Source organism: Cylas formicarius, unplaced genomic scaffold (genome assembly GCF_029955315.1).
Source record: "Cylas formicarius isolate icCylForm1 unplaced genomic scaffold, icCylForm1.1 PGA_scaffold_2__14_contigs__length_35257938, whole genome shotgun sequence".
Classification (NCBI taxonomy): Eukaryota; Metazoa; Arthropoda; class Insecta; order Coleoptera; family Brentidae; genus Cylas; species Cylas formicarius.
This window is the reverse complement of record NW_026844319.1, coordinates 19,210,094-19,237,121: the sequence shown is the minus strand read 5'-3', so window position 1 is coordinate 19,237,121 and position 27,028 is coordinate 19,210,094. Positions and strand designations below refer to the sequence as shown.

Genomic DNA, 27,028 nt, shown 5'->3' with positions numbered 1-27,028 from the left:
TCCGATATGTTTTAGCAAAGCTCTCGCCCCGTGAATTAAAAGGAAGCACGTAGAGATCTCCAAACGATATATCGTTTTTACGACGTATATATAAATTTGTTTGAGGGTTTAACCGCAGGCCTACCTCGCATGGGTCTCTCTTTGTAACCCTCAATAAATAGATTCGCAATTCCACAATGACTTTCCAGAACCGTACTTAGGTACTTTATGCATTCAAATGCTGTAAGCTGACAGATTTGTGTAGAGTTTCATCGGTGAGATTCCTCCATTATTATTAGTGCATTCAGTGAAAAATATATTCTTACTTTAAAACGTTTATTATAAATGTAAATAAAGGAGTAAATTTATCTGTAAAACAATGGTAGATTATTTATAAGAACAAAGTTATTCTACATCAAAATAATCCTTATCGTCACTGGACTCGTCCCCTACATTAATAATTATTTCTGGCATAGTCGACTTCTGTCTTCTTCTTCGATGACATGTTCTACACATTTTTTTCAACTAGTTGCAGAAATTTTTAATTAATTCTATTGCCCCAGAACTAAATATCGGCGACGTGTGGTTTCCTATTAAACTGGGTTTCAGCTGTCCCCATACCAACTCTATCGGATTAAAATTGCAGTGAAATGGCTTTCCTAGGAAAATATTTTACAGTCGTTATGTTAAATCTTAAATTAGAAATCAGTTTAAGTTGTCTAATGTGTTTTTAATATAGGAGATCAATCTCTCTGTTTTACGAAGATTTATAAAAAGCACACTATTATGAATTAATATAACAGTTTAATCAAAGAAAATTTCCCTGCTCTTAAAATACAACAATCCGCACGGCACACTTGTCGGCTAATATCTTAAATACGGCCCTGACTTGCGGTACACGAGCTGAAAAGCATGGTCCCTTCTGGTTTACAACAGGCGGGTCTTAAAATCATTCCGAAGTCAAAACCATAAAAGGTTGAAAAAACGGTATATTTTTTGGAGAACTCTACTTAGTCGACAACCTTGCCTTGCCGAATTTCGAACTGTGGCAAATCACGAACCTAACTTTTAATATTAATTGATTGCAAGTAGTACCATAATATAAATTCAAAATTTTGTAAAAAACGAGAAAAAAATATTGAAATGTTTCATTCCCATTATGTAAAAAAATAAATTGGTTTTTTATTTGGCCCCTTTCAACACATATTCGATAACTAGAGTAATTAAGTTACACCCTTATTATTGCGATTAAACCTTATAGTTTATTGAAAAAAGATACAAATGTAACTTAAGTTTACAAAGAGAGCAGCAGTTTCAGCGATTGCGTCGTAAGCGTTCCTTTTGTCTTAATGGAATGCGATGTTTCATTTACCTTCAGGATTTCTCGCCTACGTTCTTTCTCGACGACGCTGGAGACGGAGGATGGAGGTGGCGAAATTCCATTTGGCAATGATCTGCGATCAAATATTTGTTTAGTGAACAACGGCGAATTTTAGTAATTATGCGGCAATAGATAAGAAATCATTAACGTGATCCATAATGTCAAATTTATAGTATCGAATTTTACGGAATGCGGCGAAAATGGGGCAATAAATTCGATACCTGCTGATAAAGGGCTATAAATAAGTTGACGCGGTCCATGTTTTAAATGAATTTCGAAAGATGAATTTCCATCGATTTCTTACGGCAAATAAAATTATATGACATTCAGGCCTTGTTTGGTACATTTCAAAAAGTGTACAGGTATTTGTTTTGGATTTGTATCAGGGCTCATAAAATAATTTTTTTCCCAAAATATTTTAGTTATTTTCGCACTTAAAAATTATTTACAAATGTTTTTATTTCTATATATAATTCTGTAACTAATTGATACAACATTTTCTTGAAATAAGGTGATTTTCAGAATTCAGAATGTTATTTTTAAAATGGCTTTTTTATTATTTTTATTATTTATCACTGTTTTGAAAAAAATGTTTTTAAAACTGTAGCATCAATGACCAAATATAGATATTTTTGCATATTACGATTCCTCCAAGGAATATTTATAGGACACCATGATTGTTTTTAAATTTAAGTGCAACTTTGCCAACTTATTGCATTTTTTTTAAACAAGTTTTCCTAATCTATATCTTTCAATCTGTTGCCTCTGTATTATTAAAAATGAATCTTACATTTTTACATGGCAATGAAAAGTGACATCGGTAGAACTAATACTTAGAAATTAATATCAAAACACAAAACTAATCAACATTACAAATACTCATATCAGCATTTGTAACCTAAACAGGTGGAGGATCTTACAGCTGCAATTTATTTATACTTTGTGAATCTAGAAGTGAGGCCGATATTTCTTCTTAATGTCCCAATTTTGCATTGGAGAAAATGATCCTTTTTTTTGCATTTTTCGACGTTAGATTTTATTTTAAGTAATGTAATTTTTTGTTTTGAACTACGTGTAAGAATTGTTTAAAGATGAAAGGATTCACAAGACATCAGACGCCTTATATTCAAATTTGAAGTTGTCTATGCTATCAATATCGGAACAAATAACAAAAAAGCAATCGGACCTGACAACGTACCTATTGAACTAATAAAGCTCCTCGAACGCATTGTGGAACTCTTCAACCAAATCTACACGAGTGGAAATTTACCTGATGAATGGCAGAAATCTACCTTCATCCCAATCCCAAAAAAACAACATCCAAAAAAGTGTGAAGACTACAGATTAATGAGTATCATGAGCCATCTGCTAAAGATTTTCCTTAGAGTGATACATACCAGGATAAGAGTTAAGTGTGTTTGGTTTCAGGCACGGATTTGGGACAAGAGAAGCCCTGTTCTCCTTGACCGTATGACTGCAAAAATGCCGAGACCAGCGTATTTGCCTGCTTCTGATTATGAAAAGACTTTCGATCGTGTACAGCATACAAAACTCATTGAATCGCTACAAAGAGCAAGAGTCGACCGAAGGGACCTCCAAATTATAAGAAACTTATATTGGAACCAGACGGCAAATGTATGCATTGACAATAAATTGAGCAATGACATAAGGAGATGACGGGGTGTATTCTCCCTCCCCTTTAACTTGTATTCAGATATTATTTTTAAAATAGCACTAGAGAGGACGGATGTAGGCATTAATGTAAATGGGGTACCAATAAATAACTTGAGATATGCAGACCACACTGTTATCATGGCAGAAAGCGTAGAAGACCTCCAACGACTAATTGATAGTATGAGCACCATCAGCAAAGAAATAGGACTAAATATAAATATAACAAAAACTAAATTTATGGTATTTAGCCGCTCACCACATGAAAATGGTCATCTGGAACTAAATGAAGCGCGCATAGAAAGAGTCAGAAGGTTCAAATACCTAGGGTCTCTGATTTCAGATAACCTTGACCCGGATATATAGGAATTAAAAACCAAATTGAGATCGTGCATTCCAGTTTGTGTTCTATGAGGTCAGTATTCTGCAATAATAGCTTGAATATGACTCTTCGACAGCGAATTGTTAAATACTACATATGGTCCATCCTTCCATACGGAGTTCAGTCTTGGAGGCTGAAGATTAATACCCTAAACCGATTGGAAGCATTTGAGATATGGACCCATCGGCGAATCTTAAAAATTTCGTGAACTGCAAGAGTGACAAAAGCAAAGACACATCGTGAGCTCGTCACATCAGTCAAGCGAAGGAACATATAATGAGGGGCGAAAAATACCATCTCCTCAAAACGATTATGGAGGGAAAGGGGTAGACGAGGAGTTGGTAGGAAGCAGATGTCCTGGCTACGTAGCATAACTTGGACTGGATGCCGGGCCGCGGGAGACGTGGTTGCAAACATCAGATAACTGATAGGGCACTGAAAGAAAGATTTTTTTTCGATTTAATAGATGGTTTATGCTTATACTTATAATACTTTTAATTAATTAATAATTACCAATCTGCAAATAGCCTTTGACTGATTTGATGTACATTTCGTTAATTTCCAATAATTGCGTTATAGACTGAGTTTAAAAATTTAATATAGCTTTAAAAAGATTTAGAGAAATACGTCAATAATGTTAATAATACGTAGTAAACGCCTTTTTTGTTAAATAGTGATAAGTAATTTAGTACTTTGAAACACTTCCTATACTGGTCTGAAAATAGCCTTTATTGATGTACATTTGGTTCGTTCCCAATAATTGTGCCTCTCCCAATAAAGCCTTCGAAAGATGGAGTGCCTTTTTAATTATTATAGCTTTAGAGAGATTCAGAGAGCCCGAAAAACTACAGCAAATTGAATAGTTTGTAGAGGTCTCCATAGTATATACCGTTTTTACAACCTTTTATGGTTTTGACTTCGGATTGAGTTTAAGACCCGCCTGTTGTAAACCGGAAGGGACCATTCTTTCCGGCACGTGGACAACAAGCCAGGGCCTTAATAAAGATGTTAGCCGACAAGAACTGTCCCGTGCGGACTGTTGTATTTTAAAAGTAGGATTTAAAAGTAAGAATGGATTTTTCACTGCATGGACTAATAATAATCGAGGAATTTCACCCACTTAACTCTACCGAATTACCGATCTCGAATGTCATCGAATCTATTTATTGAGGGTGACAACCTAAACGAGGTAGAAGTGAGGTTAGACCTTCATAAAAATTGACCAAATTCGAATACCGTATTATGTCGTAAAAACGGTATATAGTTCGGAGAACTCTACCTACAAGCGCTAATCATGCAAAAATAAAATGTTATTCTCACTCACCACACTGGACCGCCGCATTACTTGACCTCTGACTGCGTCCTCTACCGCACAATAGATTCTTAATTTTGCCGACGTTGCCAACGATAATACCCAACCACACACCCCCGACTAACCACAGAATACAAAAATAAAAACTACATTTAGCACAGTTCGGTTTATTGCCTCTATCAGGCTTGAACTCGTCCTCGGCTTGAGATTCATTGGTTTGGGTAGCCTCATTTTGCTGCCGTTCTATCCTGAGCTTCGGAATATACGTTTTCGTGTTCCCACAAAACGCTTTTGTCATGTTTTCATTTAGATAGTCAACCCAGTCCTCGTGTTCGCAATTCCACGGGTTGTTATCGACCAGAAGAAAGAACTCATTTTCCACCTGTAGCTTATCGAGTATGCTCAATGGCAAACGATCTAGCAAGTTGTTCTCGAGATTGAGCACCGAAATTCTCGGAAAACGGCTAACGTTAAAATTCGAAAAGTCCCTTAACACGTTATTAGAAAGATCTAGAGAGAGTAGGGCGTTCTTGGCCGGAAACGCGTCCACGTTAAAGTCTCTTAAGAAGTTGTCGCTCAGATTTAAAGAGGTTAGACTGTCAAACTCTTCGAAAGTTGCGTTTTCGATTTGAGAGACGTGCGAGCTGGTTATATGGATAGATCCGACTCCTTGGAAACCGTCGAACGCCGATTGGGATATTGCCGGGAGGAAACTGTCAGTTATGTTTAGCGAAGACACGGTAGTCTTCGTAACTCTCGCTATAATTTCCTCAGATATGGTTGTCGATTCGAGTCCGGTACAATGGAGTTCAACGCTGACCATTCTGCAGTCATATTTGCAACTGACTCTGAAACGGATACTAAGACTTAGAATTAATAATATTCGAATTATACAAGGCGCGTCACAAATTATGTGTTAGAAAATCATAATTTTTGAAATGGAATATTTAGTAGTTGAAATCATTTAAAACTATAAGACTTAAATTTAAAATTTCAATTTTAATTCATTAGTTAATTAACTTTAAAATTTTGAAATTGTTTTGATTCATTTTAAAATTTCAAAAACGGCTTAATTAGTTTTAAAATTTTAAAAGTGGTTTAATTTATTTAAAATTTTCAAAAGTGTTTTAGCATAAGTTAATATTGCTTTCCATTTTTATATCAAATTTGATGCACACCTTTTAAGAACAAACGGTACTTTTGTGGTAAACAAAAAATAATAAGCATTTTCATGCGTGACGAAATTGTTAAAATATCAAAATTGTTGTTTTGTATCCAAAATTAAACCGGCAATTTAAATTGAATTCAAAAACTATTAGAAAGAAAAAGTCCTTGTGGACTGTTGCTTATATAGTTTTGTTTTTCTTTAAAATGGGAAAGTATTGAATGGAATTGTTGTGTGTTATTGATAGCTTAGTTTTTGTGATACAGATTTCGGTTATTTTTGAAAGCATTGATAAAGTTTCAAAATAATCTTATACATTTTTTAGACACATTGATCGTTTCCAACATTTTGTCTGAAGCAGCCTGTATATTTACAGACCATAAAATTTAACCGTTTCCCAAATGCAAAATTGGTACTAAGAATAAATATTGGCCTCCTTTGAAGATCTTAAAATTGTCGCTGGAAAGTCTGCAACGGCATATACGTGTTTGTAAATTTATAATAAAATATAATTAAAGGTTTTGGTTCGTTATTTATTTTGAAATTAATTTCTTATTAGTTCTACATATTTCTGTTTTTATTGCCTAAAAAATTCATAATTTGTATTATAAAAAACTGATGAAGAGACAGAAAACCATTTTAAACTAAACTGAGGTGGCTTTTACTTGATGAAAATCCATTTATCAAAATAAATAAGAACTAAAAGTTCAGATTTTCACGAAATTATATATTATGACATGACAATTGTTTCGACAACACCGTGTCTTTATCAAATGTCATTTTAAACATTTTAAACTGACCTAAAATTACAAAAAATAATTAAAGCTTAAAAAGAGCTTGACCTTTATTTATTGATTAATTTTGGAGTCTGCAGATCCACAAATTTTGGAGAACTTAATATTTAATTGCTTGTTTAAGTTCGTTTTAAAATAGACTGTGAATTAAATTGTCTATTACCGTAATCCTCAAAAACTCTTTTTCTTTGTTGTTTCAGGAGCGACCTCAACCTCGGATAGTGCCCAAGGGATTATCACGCGGTAGTCAAATTTTCAAGCAGCACCGTGTTCTGCATGGGTAAATAACTTCCTTTCTCTAATTTAACCCCGTTTCATGCCTGATTCGTTGCCTACGAATTCCGAATACTCGTTGTCAGAATTTCTTTATACTATCACAGCTGTTTTGCATGCGAGGAGGTTGTTGCCAACTATAGTTCAAAGAGTTTCAAATCAAATTTTTATTGTCTTATCATTCGTGTTGATTAGTTTGTTTGCTTAAATGAAATTGTTTAAAAAATACTTGTAGTCCACTGTTTGACTACCATTAAGTGCATATAAATGTTCATTTATATGCACTTAAACTTCGTTGAATTCTTTATTATCATATTAGTATTAAAGAATATTGAAACGAAATACAAATACTTGCGACAAAAAAAGTTTGCTAGCAACGACAAATTAATAAACTGAGCGGAACAGGAAATAGACGCGATAAGCTTAATCTAGGCAATTATTTGGTAAAAGTATTACGGCATTATACACACTCCAAATAGAAAAACTGTTGCGACTATTTTGTAATAAATTGTCTACGACTTTGAAGCTGGCCCACTCCTATATATAAGGTGTCTCCCTGTTAAGTAATTGTTTTGATTGTATCAAAATGTAACTGAGACAATAATTCGTTTCGAGAAAATTTTCTTTTTTTTCTTTTCTTTTTTTTTCAGGCTAAAACATACCCCAATTTAAATCGTTGCGTTTTAGTTCCCTACGTATATCATAACTTTTGGGATGTATGAATGTATGAATGAAAGACGATCCGTTGAAATAAATAAAAAGGTGGCAGTTTCGTCTTAACATAAAACGTGGCGAGTATTAAGAGCAGAAATAATTTTTTTTAATTGTATATAACGTATAAAGTATTGTTAAAAATAATTCCTGGGACAGTGGACAATAAACAAAGAGTACTTACATTTTAAAAATTCCCAAAGTCAAGAAACCAAATAGCTCAAGAAACATCACGGCTTTCGCATTTCATTCGCGCCAAATATCCCGCATTCGCGACGATTGTGTTTGAACTAATCAGTACGTAATTCACCAAAATTCCTCACGATTTATCTTATCTCAACATCCGAAACGATCAGTTTTTCAGCGGAAATGTTTTCTTAATAAGGTAACTTTTCGACATCCTTTGTAGTGCGTAGTTTAAATATTTGTTTTATAATGATTTAGTTAATTGCTTGGAAAATGAACTAAATTAAAATATATGGGAAAATGACTGACATTTGCAAATTTGTTACTATTGGGTGGCGCTACGCAACGGACCATTGTCTAACTACATAATTTAGATATTAGTTTTGCAGATAACTGTGCATTTTTTTGTGGCGTTGGCGTTACTGCCAATCACTGGAGTCACTTTAATCTTTTTTGAAGATAAGGGCACAGTTACAAAATGTGCTTCTAAAATATATTTAGGAACAAATTTTTCGGTGAACCACGTAAACTGGAATAGCAACGGCGTGATAGAAAAGTGAGGTTTTTTTTTACTATAAAAAGAAAAGGTTGTCTTTCTCTTGTTCATTGATACAAAACTTAAGAATTTACGTTAATGCTTTTCTTGAAGGATCTACCTGTTTGTCCAATATGAATTTTAGGACAAGATCCACATTTCAAACCACAACACCTGATTTTTGGGATTTTGATTTATTGTTTTTTAAATATTTTCCTATTGTGTTGTTAGTTCTGAAAGCTATTTTTAAACCACATTTTGACAAATTTGAAACTTTTTCGTTAGGTTCTCCTATGTATGTAATTGTTTTAAATTGTTCGTGTTCTGTATTTGGTTTCGGATAAATAGAGTTTAATGTTGTTTGTATTTGTTTTTTATTTATAATTTTATCTATAATGGACGGATTGTAGCCGTTGTTCAGTGCTATTTGTTTAATGATATTAAGTTCTTTGTTGTAATTTTCTGTTGAGAGTGGCGTATTAAGAGTCTGTGTTTAAAAGAGTTAAATGCGGCCATTTTGTGTGTATAAGGGTGATTTGAGCTGTTATGTATGACTGTGTCCGTGTGTGAAGGTTTATGATATATTCAAAAATCTAATTTGTTTTGCACTTTCGTAATAGTTAAGTCTAAAAAATTAATAGAGTTATCCTGTTCAATCTCGATAGTGAATTTTATACGATTATGTATTGAGTTAATGTAATTTAAAAAAGAATTCAATTATCTGTCCGTTCCAACAAAGCAAGCAAAGACATCGTCCACATATCTACACCACCATAAAAAACTTTTACTTAAAGGATGTTCTAGTATGATATTTTCCAAATTATCCATAAAAATCTCGGCTAACAAAGGACTAAGTGGGTTTCCCATAATCAAACCTTCTTTAGAGATATAAATCTGTCCATTAAATTCAAAATAATTTTGGTATAAAGATACTATTAAACAATCTAATAAATCTTGTTTCACCAATTTGTTAACCTGTTTCCGAGTTAGGGTAAAATCTACTAAATCTATCACATCCATAGGTGGAATACTGGGAAATAAGTTTTGTACATCAAAAGACAATAGAGTTGCGTTAGAAGGGATTTTGTTATCTTTAATTTTGTTGATTAATTCAAAAGAATTATTTATTGCAAATTTTGGTTTAAAATCTGTGTGGAACTTTAAAATATTTACTCATTTTGTAGAGAGTTTAACTGCTGGAGCTGTTACATAAGACACCACTGGCATATCTTGTTTATGTGTTTATGTGTTTTTTATTTTGATAAATGAATTTTCATCAAGTAAAAGCCACCTCAGTTCAATATATTAGTAAATGTCAAAGTACTAAATTTTTGAGGAAAATTTGTTTACAATTAGTTCTTTAAATTTGGCAAACTTGCAAATTTGACGTGAACAGAAACTTATAATAGACGATGAGAAAAATGAGGCTCTCTGTTTGTCTGACATTGCAATGACACAAATGACATTGCAATTAATAACGTCACTTTAAATATATCCCAAAAACTAACTAACCAAAACTAACCGAAAGTGAGGTCCCCCGAAAGCTTTTTCTTTCGTCCCTGCAACACTGTCACTACTGGCAACGTCGCGCCGGGCGCAGGACGATATGATTCATCCGCGTTGAAGTGAGATTGCGTTATAAATCTAAGGCGAGTGGTTTTCACGGAAGGGTGTTTTTCAGTCTGGAAACTTACAACGAGATAATGGTGGACTAAACCGCGTTGCCAATTAACTAATGAAAACGGATCGGTCGGAAATTGAAATAAATTAAGGGAATGCCGGTTGTGATTTTTACGGCGCCAGTCCGTAGCCAAGCTGCGCAGCATGAGAGTTTTTCACTTGCAGCTGAACTTTATTAATTTATGAGATGTAATGCCAAGATATATAAAATTTGATAAAGAGAAGTTAACAACTTTAAGTTTGAATGCCGTGCCATAGCCACATACATAGTTAGCGTTTTAAATAAGCGGTTTTGTGAAACGATTTTCTTTTGATACCTGGGGAAAACTGTTTCATTCGGACATTATTATCTATAACATTATAACCTGAAAATCAAGGTTTCACAGTATTGAAGTTATTGTCGTTACTCAAAACAATTTTTGATAAATCTACGCGGTGCAGGTAGTATCTAGACTAGAGTTTTATGTGTATATATATATATATATATATATATATATATATATATATATATATATATATATATATATATATATATGATATATATATATATATATATATATATATATATATATATATATATATATATATATATATATATATATATATATATATATATATATATATATATATATATATATATATATATATCACTTCACTCTACGAAGAACAAGATGCCATATTTAGAGCCTGTTCTTCACTGGGCAATTTTGGGAAATACCGCATCATATACACAGACAATTAAAATTGCTGGTGCTAGTTAGTTGGTCTCTGTGTTCCGTTCTGTTACATTGTGCATAGATTGATGACAATACAGAGAAAAATTAATCGGGAAATCAGAAAAATACTGTTTAGAAAAAGCATACCTTTATTCACGTTTTTGAATGTTTGCCATCTTCAAATTAGGAAACACCGTTTGACATAGCGCAGTAAAGTTTGCAGGAAATTGCAAAATCAAATTATTTCCTGCAATAAATCTTGCCTGTTGCTTCATATGGCGCAAGTCTCTATCATTCCTAGCTATTCCGCTAGGCAAATAATTTTTCAGCTCTTATACGCATGATCGAAAATGCGTTGTGCATTGAGTTGTCGAGTGCGAGTTACTTTTAATGGATTCTTAATTTACTTAATATTCAAGACAAGCACTTATAAGCTGTAAACGTTGATCTACAATTAAAAGTTTCTATTCGATGCGTGTCTCTCGCAATTTTAATTATTTTTCCGGCGCTTGAGGATATTTTCCGGATTATATTTTATTTTCGTTGGAAATTTTGCGTTTAAAATAAAGAACGCCGACGAACCGGAACCCAATATTCCGCGTATTTTTCAAATTTCCACGGCGGCTCTGGGCCTCGAGGGATTATAATGGCCGCGCTAGACGCTCAAAGATTTATTTTTCAGTTCGGCTTTTCCGCGTTTTGCCGCCGGCGGGAAATGAGTGGCGGATTAAGATCCGTTTTGTTCGTTTTCTTGTGCCTTTTTTCTTTTCCAATTCATTACTGAAAAAAATAGAATAACGATTAGATTGGGTACAATTTTTTATTATATTCGTTCTACAAATACATCCATACAATATTCCAATGATACATTTTTTTTGCAAATTTGTCCTGGAGTTTAAACGAAATATTATATAATAAACGCCACGCTAGTCACGATTTTAATTTGGCCAGTGAACGTTGTGTGAAAACATCCGGTCACTCCAAAACATTTGAACTGAATTTTACGAATGTCTGCGACTGTATTGAGAATAGGTTGCCCTTCAATGCGGAAAAATGTCTTCACCCTTAACTTGAAACTACTTTGATATTGATGAGCCTTGATATTTTTCGTCCAGTCTATCCAATGCATTCTTTCCCGTATATGCAGATATAGCTGTAAATTCCTGGTATAACAAACAAAATTTTGTCTTTGACAGATCGAAGATGTTGAGAGATTCTTGGACAACCTCGTAAATCTCATCTCATCACATCACATATCAAAAGAAACATAACCTCAAAACCGAAAATCGGATCATATGACACATAAAATTAATGAGTTTCAGTGGTTGAACATGTCTTATCGAAGGACTTTAATTTGGCTTGTTTTGCACATGGGTTAGCAAAAAGCTCTTTTCTTACTTTAGGAAGCCAAGATGAACTCTGATATGCAAAACAGAGATACATGCAAAATAGTTTTACTTTTTGCAGTATTCAACTTTATATTTGAAATTGAAATTTATTTATTTAACAAGCAGGTAGAAACCTATGATATTCTCTTTTTGATTTATTTATTTAGTCGTTTCTTTTAATCGGCATAATTTAGTTATCATATAGAAAATATCATCAGTAAACGTTATCGTATGCTAGGAATTGCTTTACTTTTTCTCCCTTTTCTGAACATCGCAACTCTCGCGATTTCAATTCAGTTCGAAGCTTAAAAATCTTATAAAAATCCTTATATATCGATGACATAAGCTCTATCTTAGCATAGTTAGAATAGTAATATTGCGTAATATTATGAATATTTTATAGCCATTTTCATTCCGCTTGCACACAACACAATGTAGGATGCTACTTCTCCTAAATATTCAATTATCATCGAAAATGGCACTTGTTTATGTTTTGTACTTGTTTGATTCTATAAAAAGTCCATAATAATAATAATGATATGTATATTTTGTGGAAATATTCTTCTTTCTTTTTGGTGACGAAAAGTCCATATCCTTCCGTAATCGCTTGCGCGTTTTTCTTCGGCCGCTCGCAGAAAAAGAGCAAGCAAAACAAAACGGGGCGTAGTAACAATATCGCGGAAATGGCAGAACTATTTGTGGGGTTCATCCACCTGAAAGCATTGCATCGGGGTTGTCCCCCTTCAATACCGGCGTGTATAAATTCGATTTGTATGTGTGCGTGAGTGTCTGGTCATAATGGGGAAGCCGAAATGTTTACCAAAGTGACTCACCGCTACCTGTTCCACAGGCACGAGCCAGGAATGCTAGACCCGCTGTTGCCAGTGCTCCTTAAACATGATCCCACATACTTTGCGAATCACGGGCTCAGATTGCTTGACCTTGTATTAAAATTTTGTTCCAGCTGCGACAGATTTTTTAAATAGTTATTTGTTTTTTAATCCAACTCATTCTTTGTTAATGAATTTATATATTTTTAACCTAAAAAGTTTCGAATCTTATCATTAAGAAAAGTGCCGCTATTAAAAATATAAAAAGAGAGTTTTTTGCCTTTTTTTTGAGTAATTTGCATAAGTTGAACAAGTCTGGCTTTAAAAACATATTGTTATTTCCATATTATTGTTAGACACTATCGTTCTGAATGTTATTCTATTTAAATCAAAATCATTGCACACAACAAATAATGCTGGTCGTTCAAATCAATTTCAAATATCAATTTAATATGATCACTTAGATGAAATATTCAAGCATTATTTAGTCCAGAAAACTTTATCTAAAAGTCGCGTTTATTAAAATACAGCAATTATGCTAACTAATTTTGTTAATTATTGTAAATATGTTGAATTATATTATGCTTGGTTCTTTATGTCAGCCACAGTCATGGCGCAAATATTATTGACAATCTTTAGGTGCTTATAGGCCAACTATGTGACAGGTGCTAATGTTTTCCCTGTCAGGAAAATATCCAGGTGAGCTAATAATAGACATGTTTTTAAGAGCCTTTTACTTGCTTCCGATGCTATAATTATAGGCGATATTGCTGAGGTGTCTTTGTTATTTCGAATGAAATGAATTTTAAATTGAGCGGAATGTGTAATTTAATTTCATCGCGACGTTTCACTGTCACCAAAAATTTTTGTGAATTAAAAACACGTAAAATTGATGTCAGGTGTGGGATGATTCGTGAATAACAAATTGAAAGTTGCCGACTTGCTCCGGGAAGTGGAAGAACGAGATTTTGACACCACAGGTAACTTACTTATTTGAGAGTGAGGGTAAATGCCTAGAAAATTCCGCAAACATGAAACCAAACCTACTAGGAAATTCTAAAAACCTAGAACAGAAATTTTTGGAAAAACAGTAAAACATTGCCAAACAAGCGGTACAAAAATCCGTAATATCAGAATATTCCAATACGCTGGACTTTAAAAGCTGTTCGAACGTTTAGCGTTCTAGAACAATCCAAAACTTCAATTCTCGACGCTTTTGAGGCACTTTACTCGAAATCAAATCGTCCCAGTTTACACGAAACAAGAACACAAACGCTTGAGAGAGTAAAATTGAATGTATACCGCGTCAAAAGGTGCGACAGCGTTTGCTCGTAAGTTTATTGAAACGTGCGAAACATTTCCGACATTGAGAAAGGTGATTATCACGCTTCGTATGCCTTTCTGTATTGTTTTATTATTTTCAACTGCCTAGAAATCGTGATACTTATGTTTACTCTCGATATTTTAAAATTTTGTGTTTTAACTCGAAATTTTATCTTCAAATTTCGTGTATTATCTCTATTTTTTGATAACAAATTTTATGGCAAAATTGTAACTAACAACCCGAAATTTTATTTTTTTTTAAGACGAAAGAATTACAGGCTACGACAAAGTTGTCACTTTTTCTTAATACCGTGAGTGGATTTTAAAAATTGAACATGATAATATGAGTTTCCCTGATTCTGCTGGGAACGTTGGTTCTCTATTATACACTGTAGCTGTAGACTAGTAACAATTTCATATTTTAAAGCTTAGGTTTTTGTATTTCGCAAATTTAAAATTAGAAAAAGTCCTACGTGGTCCGCCTGGTCTTTAGTTTAAAAAAATATATCAAATCTCGGCCACCACTACGTTTTAAGTGATCGATACGGGAAGTAAAATTATGATCTGCTGGATCTCGCCGATAATACTTGTGGTATTGTCTTCTGGTGCTTGAACCGTTAACCTGTTAATATACAACAACTACTTAAGTAAATAACGCGGAAAAAGATATCTACTCAAATCGCCCTCGTTAGTATTTGGTTCTATGGGCTTGCAAGCGCATTATACAAGCCTGAGGTCATTTCTGGAACATTGACTTCGTCAGTCGAGAGGGTGAATGACACTGACCATGCGTTTGTGTAGCAGCGATTTATTTCAACGCAGAAATCGATTTCTCCATTTTTTTCAACAACGGGACACTTGTCTAAACGTTAAAGCGTCTAGCCAACAAATTTGAACGGAATCCCGCCGTCACAAGCTGCTAACCGTAATGTTTGTTTCGGACGACGTGTAAATTTTTGTTTTACTCCATTTTTTCCCAATCGTTAAATGCTCCAAAACGATATCAAGCACATAATTTCTTTGTTAAAAACAAAATCTTTATTATATTTATTTTAGGTTTTGTCTACATGGCGTGAAAAATGAAGTTTTTGGAAAATTTTTAATTAATATTAGTTATACAAGGTTTAAAAAAGAACTTATTATTAAATATTAGTTACTCTGGCACAATAAATCGATGTCTGATTTTGGTAAATTAGTTCAACTCTGTATATATTTTTGAAATAAACCCTTAATAATAGTCAACAAATTTATAATATTACATTTGTCAAATCAGAGACTACAGCTCTAGCCGCAAGAAAAGTAAATACTAGCGTCTTACAATGGTTATTTATTTATTAACATAAAATTGTCAATTCTTGATTCTTACGAAAACTTAAACTAAGTAGGTCGGACATGGTTTAGATTATTTTAAATTTTTTACATCATGGATATTAAAGAGTCAACAGTTATTAACCAGTTAAACCAGTGGATTGTTCAATCCAGAGTGGCTACCACTATATGGCACATAAAATAAATCCTTGGGCCGAGTAGTATGGTTAATTCTAAAATTCAGTTTTGAATAGATGAAAACTATAGTCGATATCGCTCGATATTAAGTTGAAAATGGAACATAAATGAGCATTGTACTTAATCAGTCTATATGCCACATTACATTTTCTAGCTTATCAATGTGAGTTGTATAAAAAGAAGACCAAAGTTGGTTACCATATTCCAATAATGACCGAACAAATGACCAATACAAAATCTTAAAGGCAGATGAAGATAAGTCTACTCTCTAAACCTACTTATAAAAAGTAAGCTAGTATAGGCCTTAGCTGTTACATCATTTAAATGATTCTACAAAATTTTCTTATAATCAATCAAGATCCGAAGTGTTTTAATGTTGACCAAATGAATTAAACTAAGTGCATTGTTTTTTTTTTCAATTTTTTAATAAATATAGAAAGCATTTTATTTGTATGTGTCATTCTATTCTATTCTAGTGGTACGTTATCTATGTGGATGGCGCTGATTTTTATATATTTTTTATTTTGTCATTTTTATGTTTATTTTTAATTTGTTTTTGTATAACCATTTCACATAGTTCCGAAGACCATTGTTGATTGGAACACAGAGTTATATTCACCTCTGCAACGTGGACGTTAGTCTTCGTGTTATAAATGGTAGAACCTACTAGAAACACCGTCATAAAATGGTCATTCGCAAAAAATGCCATATACTTAGGTACACCATGTGTCAAATACAACGATATTACCTGGAAACCCATAGATTTAAAATATTGTAATTTTGTTGATACAGGGTGTCTCAAAAGTGTCCCTCCCCCGTCATCAACTTTGTTATTCTAAATGAAACACCCTGCATATTTTGGCATTTTTTGAATTCTTGGTTAAAATAAAAGTCACGTTTAAGCAATTCCTATTCAAATTTTGTATAATTTTGGCAGAAATTGAGGTTATGTGTTTTTTTTTCATATTTTGAATGCCCCATATAAAATTGTGTTGTGACTCTATTGATACAGGTATTGCAAGGAAAATTTAACCACAGACTAAGGAGACGATGCACCACTCAATCAGTTTGACAGATGCGCCTCAGCTTATACAGGGTGTCCCAAATAGGTGGTGCCCTTTTGACAAATTCAATTAACAAAATCTCAAGATTTTCAAATTTAACACCCTATATTTGTTAAATTTAAAGCTGCCCACATTAGGTCACTTGTTGGAAATATTAGGTATTTTTTATCTAACAAAGACATGATAAAGATATAATACTCCATATATACGAATAAAACTTATTGCTAACAATACAATGTGTCCATTAATACGTGGAAATTCTGAACAAAATCGACTCCATAATACACACTTTAACAGCTTGATTGAAAATACCTAATAACAAAAATAAATAATTAAGGTGTATAGGCTAACTAAACAAAGTAATAAATTTGAATAAATAAAGCTATAATACAAAAAAAAAATAGAAACAAATAACTAAAAAAAATTTAAATATGGTGATACTGTAATATATTTTCGATATATTGTCCATCCTCTACAATATACAATGCTGGAGACCGCATTTCTAACCGGATCACTATTGTTTAATGCAAGAATCTCTAGTCTAATTTTTTAACCTCGAATATATCAAAAAGTAAAATTTAAATATAAGATAAATTACAAACTTACCTTATTTTTTGTCTGAATAAAAATATAGTGCGCTCCATTTTAAAAACTTGAGATTTTGTTAATTGAATTCGCCAAAACGGCACCACCTATATGGGCCACCAGCAATTTGTAAAGTAAAGCTCAGTCGCATCTGTCAAACTGATTGAGTAGTGCGTCATCTCCTCAGTCTGTGGTTAAATTTTCGTTGCAATACCTGGATCAGTAGCGTCACAACACAATTTTAGGAATTGCTTAAGAAAGTCACTTGACTTATTTTAAACAAGGATTCCAAAAATGTCAAAATATATAGGGTATTTCATTTAAAATAACAAAGTTGATGCCGCGGGGGTGGGGGGGGACACCCCATATCTACACAATTATAGTATTTTAAATCTAATAACAGTCCAAGAAACTTTTGTACGAATCTTTTTTTTCGTATCTCGTATGGGTTTCCAGATCGTATAGTTTTATGTGGCACACGGTATACATATTATTTTGTTCTAATGAGATTATGGCAAAGATAATGGTATTGCTTAATTAACATCCATAGCTGATCTTTCATTAAACTTGGCTGAAATGGAATATTCCTTTTTTGCAGCCACTCACAGTTCACAGCAAGTTCACAGTGATTATTATTTAATGAATGTTCTCTACGATTGTTCAACAGCGGTTGACTGAACCACCTTTTAATGAAAAAAAAACACGATAAAACTAAAAGTTTAGATAAACAGTTAGATAAAGTCTACTTTTCCCACAAAAAAGTTCACAGGGTGGTGGTCTCTCGATTTGCAGCCCTATTTAAAAATAAGACTGGCATACTCCACAAAGCCATTTTTAGAGTCGGCATGTAAAATTATATAGCGAACTCCTTCACTATATTTTTTCCGAACTGTTTATAGGAATTCGTCTTGCCAGCTTTTTCTAAATATTCAAGTCTCGTCCAAAAATACTGGACTGAATGAAAACTCATTATTCTGGTTTTCCGTGTATTGTCTTAAAAGTGTCAGTCGTATATGAGCACTGCACGATTGTTCCATCTTGAAATACTGCATTTTTTTCCAAGAAAATTTCATGCTTTTTAATCAATCATGTGAAATATCAATACATTCGATTTCGTGAAAATTTTAGTGTGTAGCAATACTACATGATATAATACATGAAAAAATTATATAGATATTCGAGAAGCAGTCCCACAAATGATGTTATTCATTCATCAAAGTTTCAATTTTGTTTTCATACCTGCTATGTACATAGCATACATTCGTGTCCTTACGATATGCAAGTGTACTTTATAAAGGGGTGTTCCGTGTGGTGGGATATGACTAGTCTGAACTTTAACTTTATGTGCGTGATCGGTTTTGATGCACCGAGAAACCATAATTAGCAATAAACAATATCTAATACATCGGCAATACGTTACAATCAGACATAATAAGTGTCTACCTAATTAATAATTTTCAGAAACTTAAATTGCTCGTTGATGATGAGATGGTTTCAGGTATGGCGGCAATAAGCACTTACATTGTGTTCAGAGTTTAAGGATAAAAGCGGGTTCCCGGCATTTTTTTCTCGAGTGAAATAATCCATGTTTTAAAAAAAGGGCTTGCTCCAAAACTTCGGGCATTTGAAAACAATTTAATTATTTGCTAAATTTAATATTTGACGCAGCTTTTGACACGAATTTGGTGACTCATGGGGCAGTTGCATGGTGTCCGGGGACCAAAAGAGCTAGTTCTTGATAAACTGCAGAGATTGGCATGCCTCTGCATAACGGGCGCCATGAGGATAGCACCCACGAGGGCCCTAGAGGCTCTGGTGCGTTTGCCCCTCTGGGTCAGTACTGCACCGTGTTTTAGGCGGAAATTTTAGCTATATGCGCGCACGGGCTCCATGTTGATAAAGGAGTGCAAAAGGGTACTGAGGAAAGTGGCCGAGGAGATGAATGTCACGTTTGTCTGGGTCTCGGGTCACACCGGGATCCGAGGCAATGAGGCAGCGGACGCCTTAGCCTGTGCGAGGGCTCCTCGCACAGGCATATGGGACCAGAGCACCGCTTGGGGATCGCCCCGTGAGCTCTCGAAGCCTGGGTGAGAGAACGGGCCATGGTGGGCTGGAGGATTGCTCCGGGAATGAGGCAGGCGAGGCTTATGATGGATGGGTCCGTCCTCCCTCAGAACAAATGCTCAATGCCCATGGCATATATTCATTATTTGTCAGACTTATTGCGCAGTCTCTGTTCGACTTGCACGAGTTTTAAACACACAAAACTCAATAAGAATAGTCGTGCATAAAAAAAATAACGCCCGCTCTTTAAAACAGTCTTGACCAATTCCAACGATAATTTGTAGCCAACGTTGAACATTTAGAGACGACGAAGTGGTTATAAAAAAAAAAGACCGCATCGAAACGCGGGCACAGGAATCGATTCGAAACTGTCGACCCGTACGAAATCCATCGATTTGAAAAAAATTGTTGTCAACGCCACACAGGTTTGCATGGATTACGTGCGCTTGAAATATTACGGATTGCCTCTGCATACGAATATTATTGGACACCGCATTTGATGCGATCTAGCGATTTGTTATCCGCAAAATTTCGAAACCGGAATTTTAGTATTGCGTTTAGGTATTATAGCGACCTACATACATCGATATAACTGTTATTTACTATCGATAAAGGTGTAGTACGGTAAAGCGAAGGGAACAATTTTTTTTTGTAACAATATCTGCAGAATCACCCCTTCAAATGTTCGCTTATCTCATTTGTATATTTTTAGGCATAGGAAAGTATTAATGTTATATAAAGTTACTTGAGTGACAAGGCAGGGGCGAGCCAGGTATATTTTTTCTTTCTAATATATTTCTTGAGTGTCGACCATTTGTCGCAGTGTTGAATAATCGTTTTTACTGTGCACTTCGAAAAAGTTATTTTACGAGAATATGACAATGTCGCGCCGAAATCATTTGTCGTTTGATGCAAAACAGTTTGTGAAAAAAGTGTATGAAACTAATCAGTAGAGGACCTATCAAACAAGAAGCTTTAAAAGAAACATGTATACTTACAAAAACGCCAATACCTTTGATAAGGGACATTATTAAGGTAGAGAATTGAGGAAAAGGAATAAACGTAGTGGCTTTCAAACTCCCCATATAGATAATAGTGATCAAGGCCTAATAAGAACTAAAAAATATTGTCGGTATCAAAAGCGATGTTGTTCCTACCTTGGATAAACTGAAAAAGAAGCTAGAACAAAATGAAAACAATATAAATAAATATAAGCCGTGCCATCATCCATAGAGTAAAATGGGATTAAGTACCGCAAAATAGACAAATGGCAAGTAGTAATGGAAATGGAAGGGAAAATTTAATTACCTTCGAGAAATTAAAAGATATAGATAATACAACAGATCCATAATTTACTTTGATGAAACTCGGGACATGGATGTACTGTATCCAAAAGATGGGTTGATTCCACTTAACACTGTCAGAACAAAGCACCTTCAAATAAAGGAAAATACATCACCATAATACACGCTGCGTCAGAAGAGGGATTTGCCCCAAACTACTTGCAAAGAATATTAAAAATTCCAGCTTGAGGATACAAGTAACTTTTTGAAAATTGTTTTGAAAATAATGTTTTAAAAAATATTCCCAATAACACTTAGTCCGGGACCCCTGGACCTTATTTCAAAATGATAAGCAACAAGCTAATTCTTTGGAAATCGTTTCATTTCATCAAGACGCCCAATCTTTTCCTCTACGAAAATTGTTGTGTCAGGTAGCTAACTATACACGCAGGTTTTAAATCATGTCAATTTAGTTACCATACCAAAATGATCAGCAACAGTTTAGTTTTTAGCTAAATCTATAGATATTGAAATATATAACTTGAAATTAAATTTGGCCTACAAACAAAAAGGTTTGGTATAGGGTGGCCACCCCCTCAAAGTTGTATCTATTTTTTTTTTTGTAAAAAGTGATGAGCAACATGCTAATTTTTTTACTGTAGCTTGCTAATAATGCTTGCTTAAAAATAATGCAACCGCCTAGATTTTTGTGAGTGGATTCGTTTTAATAAGACGCCCAGCTATTATTTTTCGAAAAGTTGTAAAACAGGTTACTGAAAGAATGAACATGTCAAATTGATTATTATGTAAAAGTGATCAGCAACAGCTTATTTTTTAACTGAGTTTTGAGATAATCAAATAAATTATCTAAATCAACATTTGTCCTACAAATAAAATGTTAGGTTTTTTCAGTCCTACACTGGAAAATTTCGAAAATTGCCCCTAACTTAAACGTGGTTATGTGTACATACGTGTATATTCAAATATACGTGCATATCTATACATACACATACTTATATCAAATCGGCGGTATATATTCGCATCAACGCGCATGCGCGTAACATAGCAACGTAGTATCCAGCACACGCATACAACATACATTGTGCATTAAAAAGTTTTGTTTAATTTGGCTTGTCAACAGGTGTTAATTAATTTTCTTTTATAACATTTAATTGTGAAAGTGATCATGGAGTGTTTTCTTTGTAATGTACTCCGTAATAAACCTAAAGACATTTATCTCGCGTGTAAAAAGTATCTAAACGCTCGAAAGCATCAAAACCACGAATATAATGATGCTGAATTGCCATTGGGATGACGATGTAATAGGCTACCACTCTTGTTGTTACAAGGAGTTCAGAGTAAAAGGTAAATATTTATGTTACGAAAGGTTTATGCTTTATTTTTTAAGTAAATATAAAATGAAAATGTTGAATTTTTTTATTTTTGTTTTGTCGTTTAAGTGAAAAGAAAAAAAAAGTAAAATGAGTTATTGTTTTATGAATTAATAATATATTTTTTTCATAATTTTCATGGATAAAAATTATCAATTGTATTTACCGTTTCCACTTACTTGTTACTTGTATTATAATGAATGGGTGTACCGCATTATTTCTTATCGATTAAAGTCAACAGAAAAAAATTTTGATTTATTTATCCTCTCCTCTTTCACTTCACCCATATAATCACCCACTTACTTTTTCAAAAGGTTATCTATCTAATACTGTTATGAGTTAAAAACAAGTATAAAAAAATCAGCCTTGAAAAAAAAAATATGAAAAAAAAAATAAATGTTGATTTCTTAAATTATAAATAATAATGAAACAACTTAATTAAACTCATTTGTATAAAACAGCATCATAGATTATGGCTTTAGAAATATTTTTAGAATAAAAAAAAGTTAATCGCTCAACTAAATTTATAGGTTAGACCGTAATTTAGAGGTTAAGCAGGAATAATGTTCAAGAGTCGAACTTGCAACCTATTTTTTGTCGGACTAGCGAAATCTACCTATTTTTATGTAGGTCATTAATTGATTTAGATAGAAAATGTCATAAAGTTTAATTTAATTTTGGTGTCCTACAGTTGCTGATGAATAACGTATTATCGTGAGGTCAACAAATTTAAAGTGTAGGACTGAAAAATCCTACCAGTTTATTTGTATGACAATGTGATCATTTATTTACAAACATTATTAGCAAGCTACAGCAAAAAATTTAGCATATTGCTCATCACTTTTTATAAATAAATCATAAATAAAACTTTGAGGGGGTGGCCACCCTATATCAAAACTATTTGTTTGTAGGTCAAATTTAATTTCAAGTTGTATATTTCAATTTATGTAGATTTAGCTAAAAACTAAACTATTGCTGATCATTTTGGTATGGTAACTAAATTGACATGATTTTATACCTGCGTGTATAGTTAGCTACCCGACACAACAATTTTCGTAGAGGAAAAGGTTGGGTGTCTTGATGAAATGAAACGATTTCCAAATTTCAAGAATTAGCTTGTTGCTTATCATTTTGAAAAAAATTTGGAGGTCCTAAATCCATAGGCAATTAAAAAGTATGTATGCGATAATTTGTCTGAACAGGCTGGGCATACTGTTTTACGTGTTCCCCTGCAATATAAAAACTGAGTATACTTACATTTCTATGCAAAACAACATAAATTCTATTAGAATTAATTTCAATGACAACTCTGATAGTGAAACAGAATTAAATTGAGACATGTGTAGATATTCCTAGCTATGAATTTATTGCCATTGTTTTTTCTTAGTGTAATTTACTAAGAGTATTCCCACCTAAATAAAAAAAATATTACCAAAATCTTTGAGAGTCCGTCTCTAATGTTCTCTTCTTTAATATCTACCGGACCCGAGTCAAGCCAACACGATCAACATTGAGACAAATCATACTATATTGATAATACAAGGTGTTTCAAAATTCCAAGATTAGAAGATTAATTTTATGATTGACCCCATAATAAATAATTTCCAGAACTTTCTTATGCGCAAACTAAATTCCATTTTTTTCCCTTAGGACTCGTGTTCGTAGGTACAGCTTTCTCTTTTGCAACCCTTAATAAAACAATCTTTATAAGTTATAATAATTTTAAGGTGGGTCTATGAATATGTGTGAATTGTTCAATAGTGACGATTACTGAATTCGATTCAGACGAAGTGCCAAAAATCGAAATAGCAATGACTCGAAAGGCATTTGTTAGGTACCCTGTAATATTTGCAAGCAATGGATACTTGGACTTTAAAGGCTGGAAGAATGACGTATTCTGAAAATATACTGCGCTATGAAACAAGAAAAGCTAAGACATATTGTAGAAAACTCCCGATCCCCAATCCTAGGGGATTGGACAAATATCAGCTCCGAAAAACTGAGTCATATAAGTGATTGCAAATGTTCAATCGAAAGTCGGCAAGGATTTTTGAAAATCATTGCTTCGACGCTCGGGCATTCGGGTTTACAAAAAACAATGTCTCCTTTTATGGCAGACATCTATGCCAACATCCCACTTTCATTATGTTCAAAACAGGTATTCCTGTGTGGGACAAACCAAGAGATAAGGAACAAATCATTCCGCGTTGCTTTGTTTTGGCGAAACTGGAGGAATAACAAAACAAGTACGGAGGCAGAATTGAGACTAAAACTTTATACGTGGAGACAATGCTTCATCCAGTTGTTTCGTTACGTTCGTCGATATAACAGCTAGAGTGCTTGTTTTACAACGATACAAATATAAACCCATAAACATATAGACATATTATATTTTGGTTATTCGGGGTTTGAACTGAGTATTTTGGAAAAGAAAATTCCACACCACTGCTTTTTTAAAAATTAAAATCATCTTTGAAGCAAATTTTAATTAATTAAACTTACTTTCGTGCAACGCAGCTTTAACCCGTAGGTTGATGACCAATGCAATTGTTAATAAAATTTGCAAAATTAACATTTTTGCTAAATTATGCTAATTGGAAGGTTAGCACGCATACAAAATCGTAATGTACGTTGCCAAAAATTTAAACTAACAACCTGAACTATCACAAGCGAAGTAATGCAAGTAATAGGTGAAGCTCATGAGAATAACAAAAAATTGTCATAAAAAGTCATATTCATTAGTGTGATGAATATAAATGATTCAATATTTTTCTATTCAATCAATTTTTTTTAAAATTTAAACATAAAAATTAGAAAAAAATAGACCTCTAGAGGAAAAGTCCGAAAAAATAAAAATAAGTTGAATTATAAAAAATATAAAAGCTTCATGTTGTTGCATTTAACCAATTTACTGCAATTAAATTTAATTTTCACTCAAAAAGACTTACCCGGACTGTTCGCGTCCGTTTTTCTTCAAACTCGTATAACTTTGGACTCGCGGATTGGGCTTTAAGGCGCAAAAACAAAACAAAACAAATTCAAATTGGCTCAAACACTTCACCTCACAAGCAAAAAATATCAGATAAAGCATCAATATTATCTTCTTAAAAATGATGAAATAGGAACATGTACATATCTTTTTGAGCTATTGGTTTTAATAAAATAGTGAACACACGAACTAAGTGCGTGTTTTCTTTTCTTTATTGTATGTCTTTTTGAATTTGAATAAAATAATGATTATTGTTTGCCTCCATACGTATTTCGAAAAAAACTGCTATTGGAGTTGTTTGAATCGTGATCGATTTCTAAACAATTTTAGGATGACGACATTCATGAAGAGAACCGCGACGTCATCGAAGCCCGGTATGCAATTAAAGTGGCGACGCACCACGCCGCCATGGCGCTGGTAATGCGGCGTCTGTTCGTAGACGCTCAGGTAAATGTTTATTATCATTTAGCGGCCATTTAAATCGGATATTACCGACAGGCAAAGCTTCGCAGAATGGTAGAAGAACACTCTTCTAACTTACCCTCCCGGATAGAGTCCGAATACCCCAGTCCGAGTCCCGCCCCCGTCTCCGCTTGTCAACCCGCCCATCTTGCCGATGCCGCCACCATCGCCGCCGTAGCCGCTTCCTCATCGTCTTCTCTTCCGGTAAGTGCAGGCTTAAACTAAACCAACTGATCCACTCCAATGCTGATAATTTGCCGCTCGTACAAACAATCTACCAGTAATTGACTTAAGAATACGACTTAGGAAGTCGTGTTAAAAATACACTCAGCAAAAAAGTATTGCATAATACATTTTTCAAGCCTTAGCGTTTTTTTTTGTAAAATAAAATAATATAACATTATTATGTTACTGTCAGCAGCACTGCTCCCACATAAGCATGAGCCTAGTCGTTAATTACCAATTTACATGTTCTCTGGCGAACCTCATCATTATCACATACAGTTTGGCTATTTGCGGGTGTATTTCGTACATTGTACTTCTGTACTTCTGTAGTTAAATTACTCTTTTAATTTTTGGCAACAATTGAACTAATATGTGTTTTCAGAGATTTTTGCTCATTTAATCAACTTTTCGGAAATTTTACACTAGCAGAGATTATTCTGTCAATCCCAAAACTGATAACTCTAACTACGTGATATCTTTCGATGATCGTGTTGTACGTTTCTATAAGCTCTACAAATATGCGTTACTTCTTTTAGGAGTGTATTAAATAGACAAGCTAATTAATGTCTATCTGTAATACACTCTCTCATTTGCTCTAGGTAACTCAAGCCGATTGTCCGAAACCTCAGCTTAGCAGCGATAGTAATAAGGAAACTGCGAAAAAAAGCGACCAAGTGGTGCACATAAATAACGGCGACTTTAAAAAGGAAGACCCCGCATCTACTGATAGACCTAGCCTGAACGAATCGCGAAGAAGTAGGTCATTAGGCAATGGAAACTCTCTGGAATCGAACGATGATGGAAATAAAGTAAGGACTTTTATTTTATTGCCTCTGTGAAAGTATTGTTAAACGCATACCTTGCTCGAAGATTTGAAATATATGTAAAATGTTTGATCTTTCAGAAAGACGTACAGAAAACGCAATCGAATCCAGTGAATTTTCAAAATCCGGAGGAGATTGTCAATTCTTTGGGCGAATGCAAAAAGAATGAAATGACAATAAAAGAGTGTACCAGTCCGGCAAAGGATACCAGGTCTTCGCCAGAAAACCAAAGATCCGACTCTCCAAAACCGGGATGTAGCAGTCAGCCAGATATGGGTACGTTTCATATAAATACACTACAACAGGTTT

General features: G+C 33.7%; 2 protein-coding genes across 8 annotated transcripts in view; one reads left to right on the top strand and one right to left on the bottom strand.

The window, feature by feature from the left end:
- The window catches only part of LOC132697885 (kazrin), an 85,930-nt gene that overhangs the window by 46,710 nt on the left and 12,192 nt on the right, over nucleotides 1-27,028 (top strand). For all 5 annotated transcript variants that reach the window (XM_060663619.1, XM_060663620.1, XM_060663618.1 and 2 more), the window contains exons 2-6: nucleotides 6,885-6,964; nucleotides 25,539-25,655; nucleotides 25,707-25,874; nucleotides 26,495-26,704; nucleotides 26,800-26,995. In XM_060663619.1, the coding sequence (XP_060519602.1) occupies nucleotides 25,617-25,655; nucleotides 25,707-25,874; nucleotides 26,495-26,704; nucleotides 26,800-26,995 (613 nt within the window). In that variant the 5' untranslated portion in view covers nucleotides 6,885-6,964; nucleotides 25,539-25,616. The remainder of the gene's footprint in view (nucleotides 1-6,884; nucleotides 6,965-25,538; nucleotides 25,656-25,706; nucleotides 25,875-26,494; nucleotides 26,705-26,799; nucleotides 26,996-27,028) is intronic.
- LOC132697888 (peroxidasin homolog pxn-2-like) lies at nucleotides 394-7,943 on the bottom strand. Of its 3 annotated transcripts, XM_060663628.1 has the most exons (4): nucleotides 7,853-7,943; nucleotides 4,738-5,573; nucleotides 1,352-1,433; nucleotides 394-638 (listed from the first exon to the last, which is right to left on the bottom strand). In XM_060663628.1, exons 1-3 carry the CDS (start codon nucleotides 7,897-7,899, stop codon nucleotides 1,354-1,356), a joined length of 963 nt encoding a protein of 320 aa, XP_060519611.1. In that variant the 5' UTR covers nucleotides 7,900-7,943; the 3' UTR covers nucleotides 394-638; nucleotides 1,352-1,353. The 3 variants fall into 3 exon arrangements, with proteins under 3 accessions (XP_060519611.1, XP_060519610.1, XP_060519612.1); XM_060663627.1 differs by having other exon boundaries at nucleotides 394-1,433; XM_060663629.1 differs by lacking the exon at nucleotides 7,853-7,943 and adding an exon at nucleotides 6,848-6,909 and having other exon boundaries at nucleotides 394-1,433.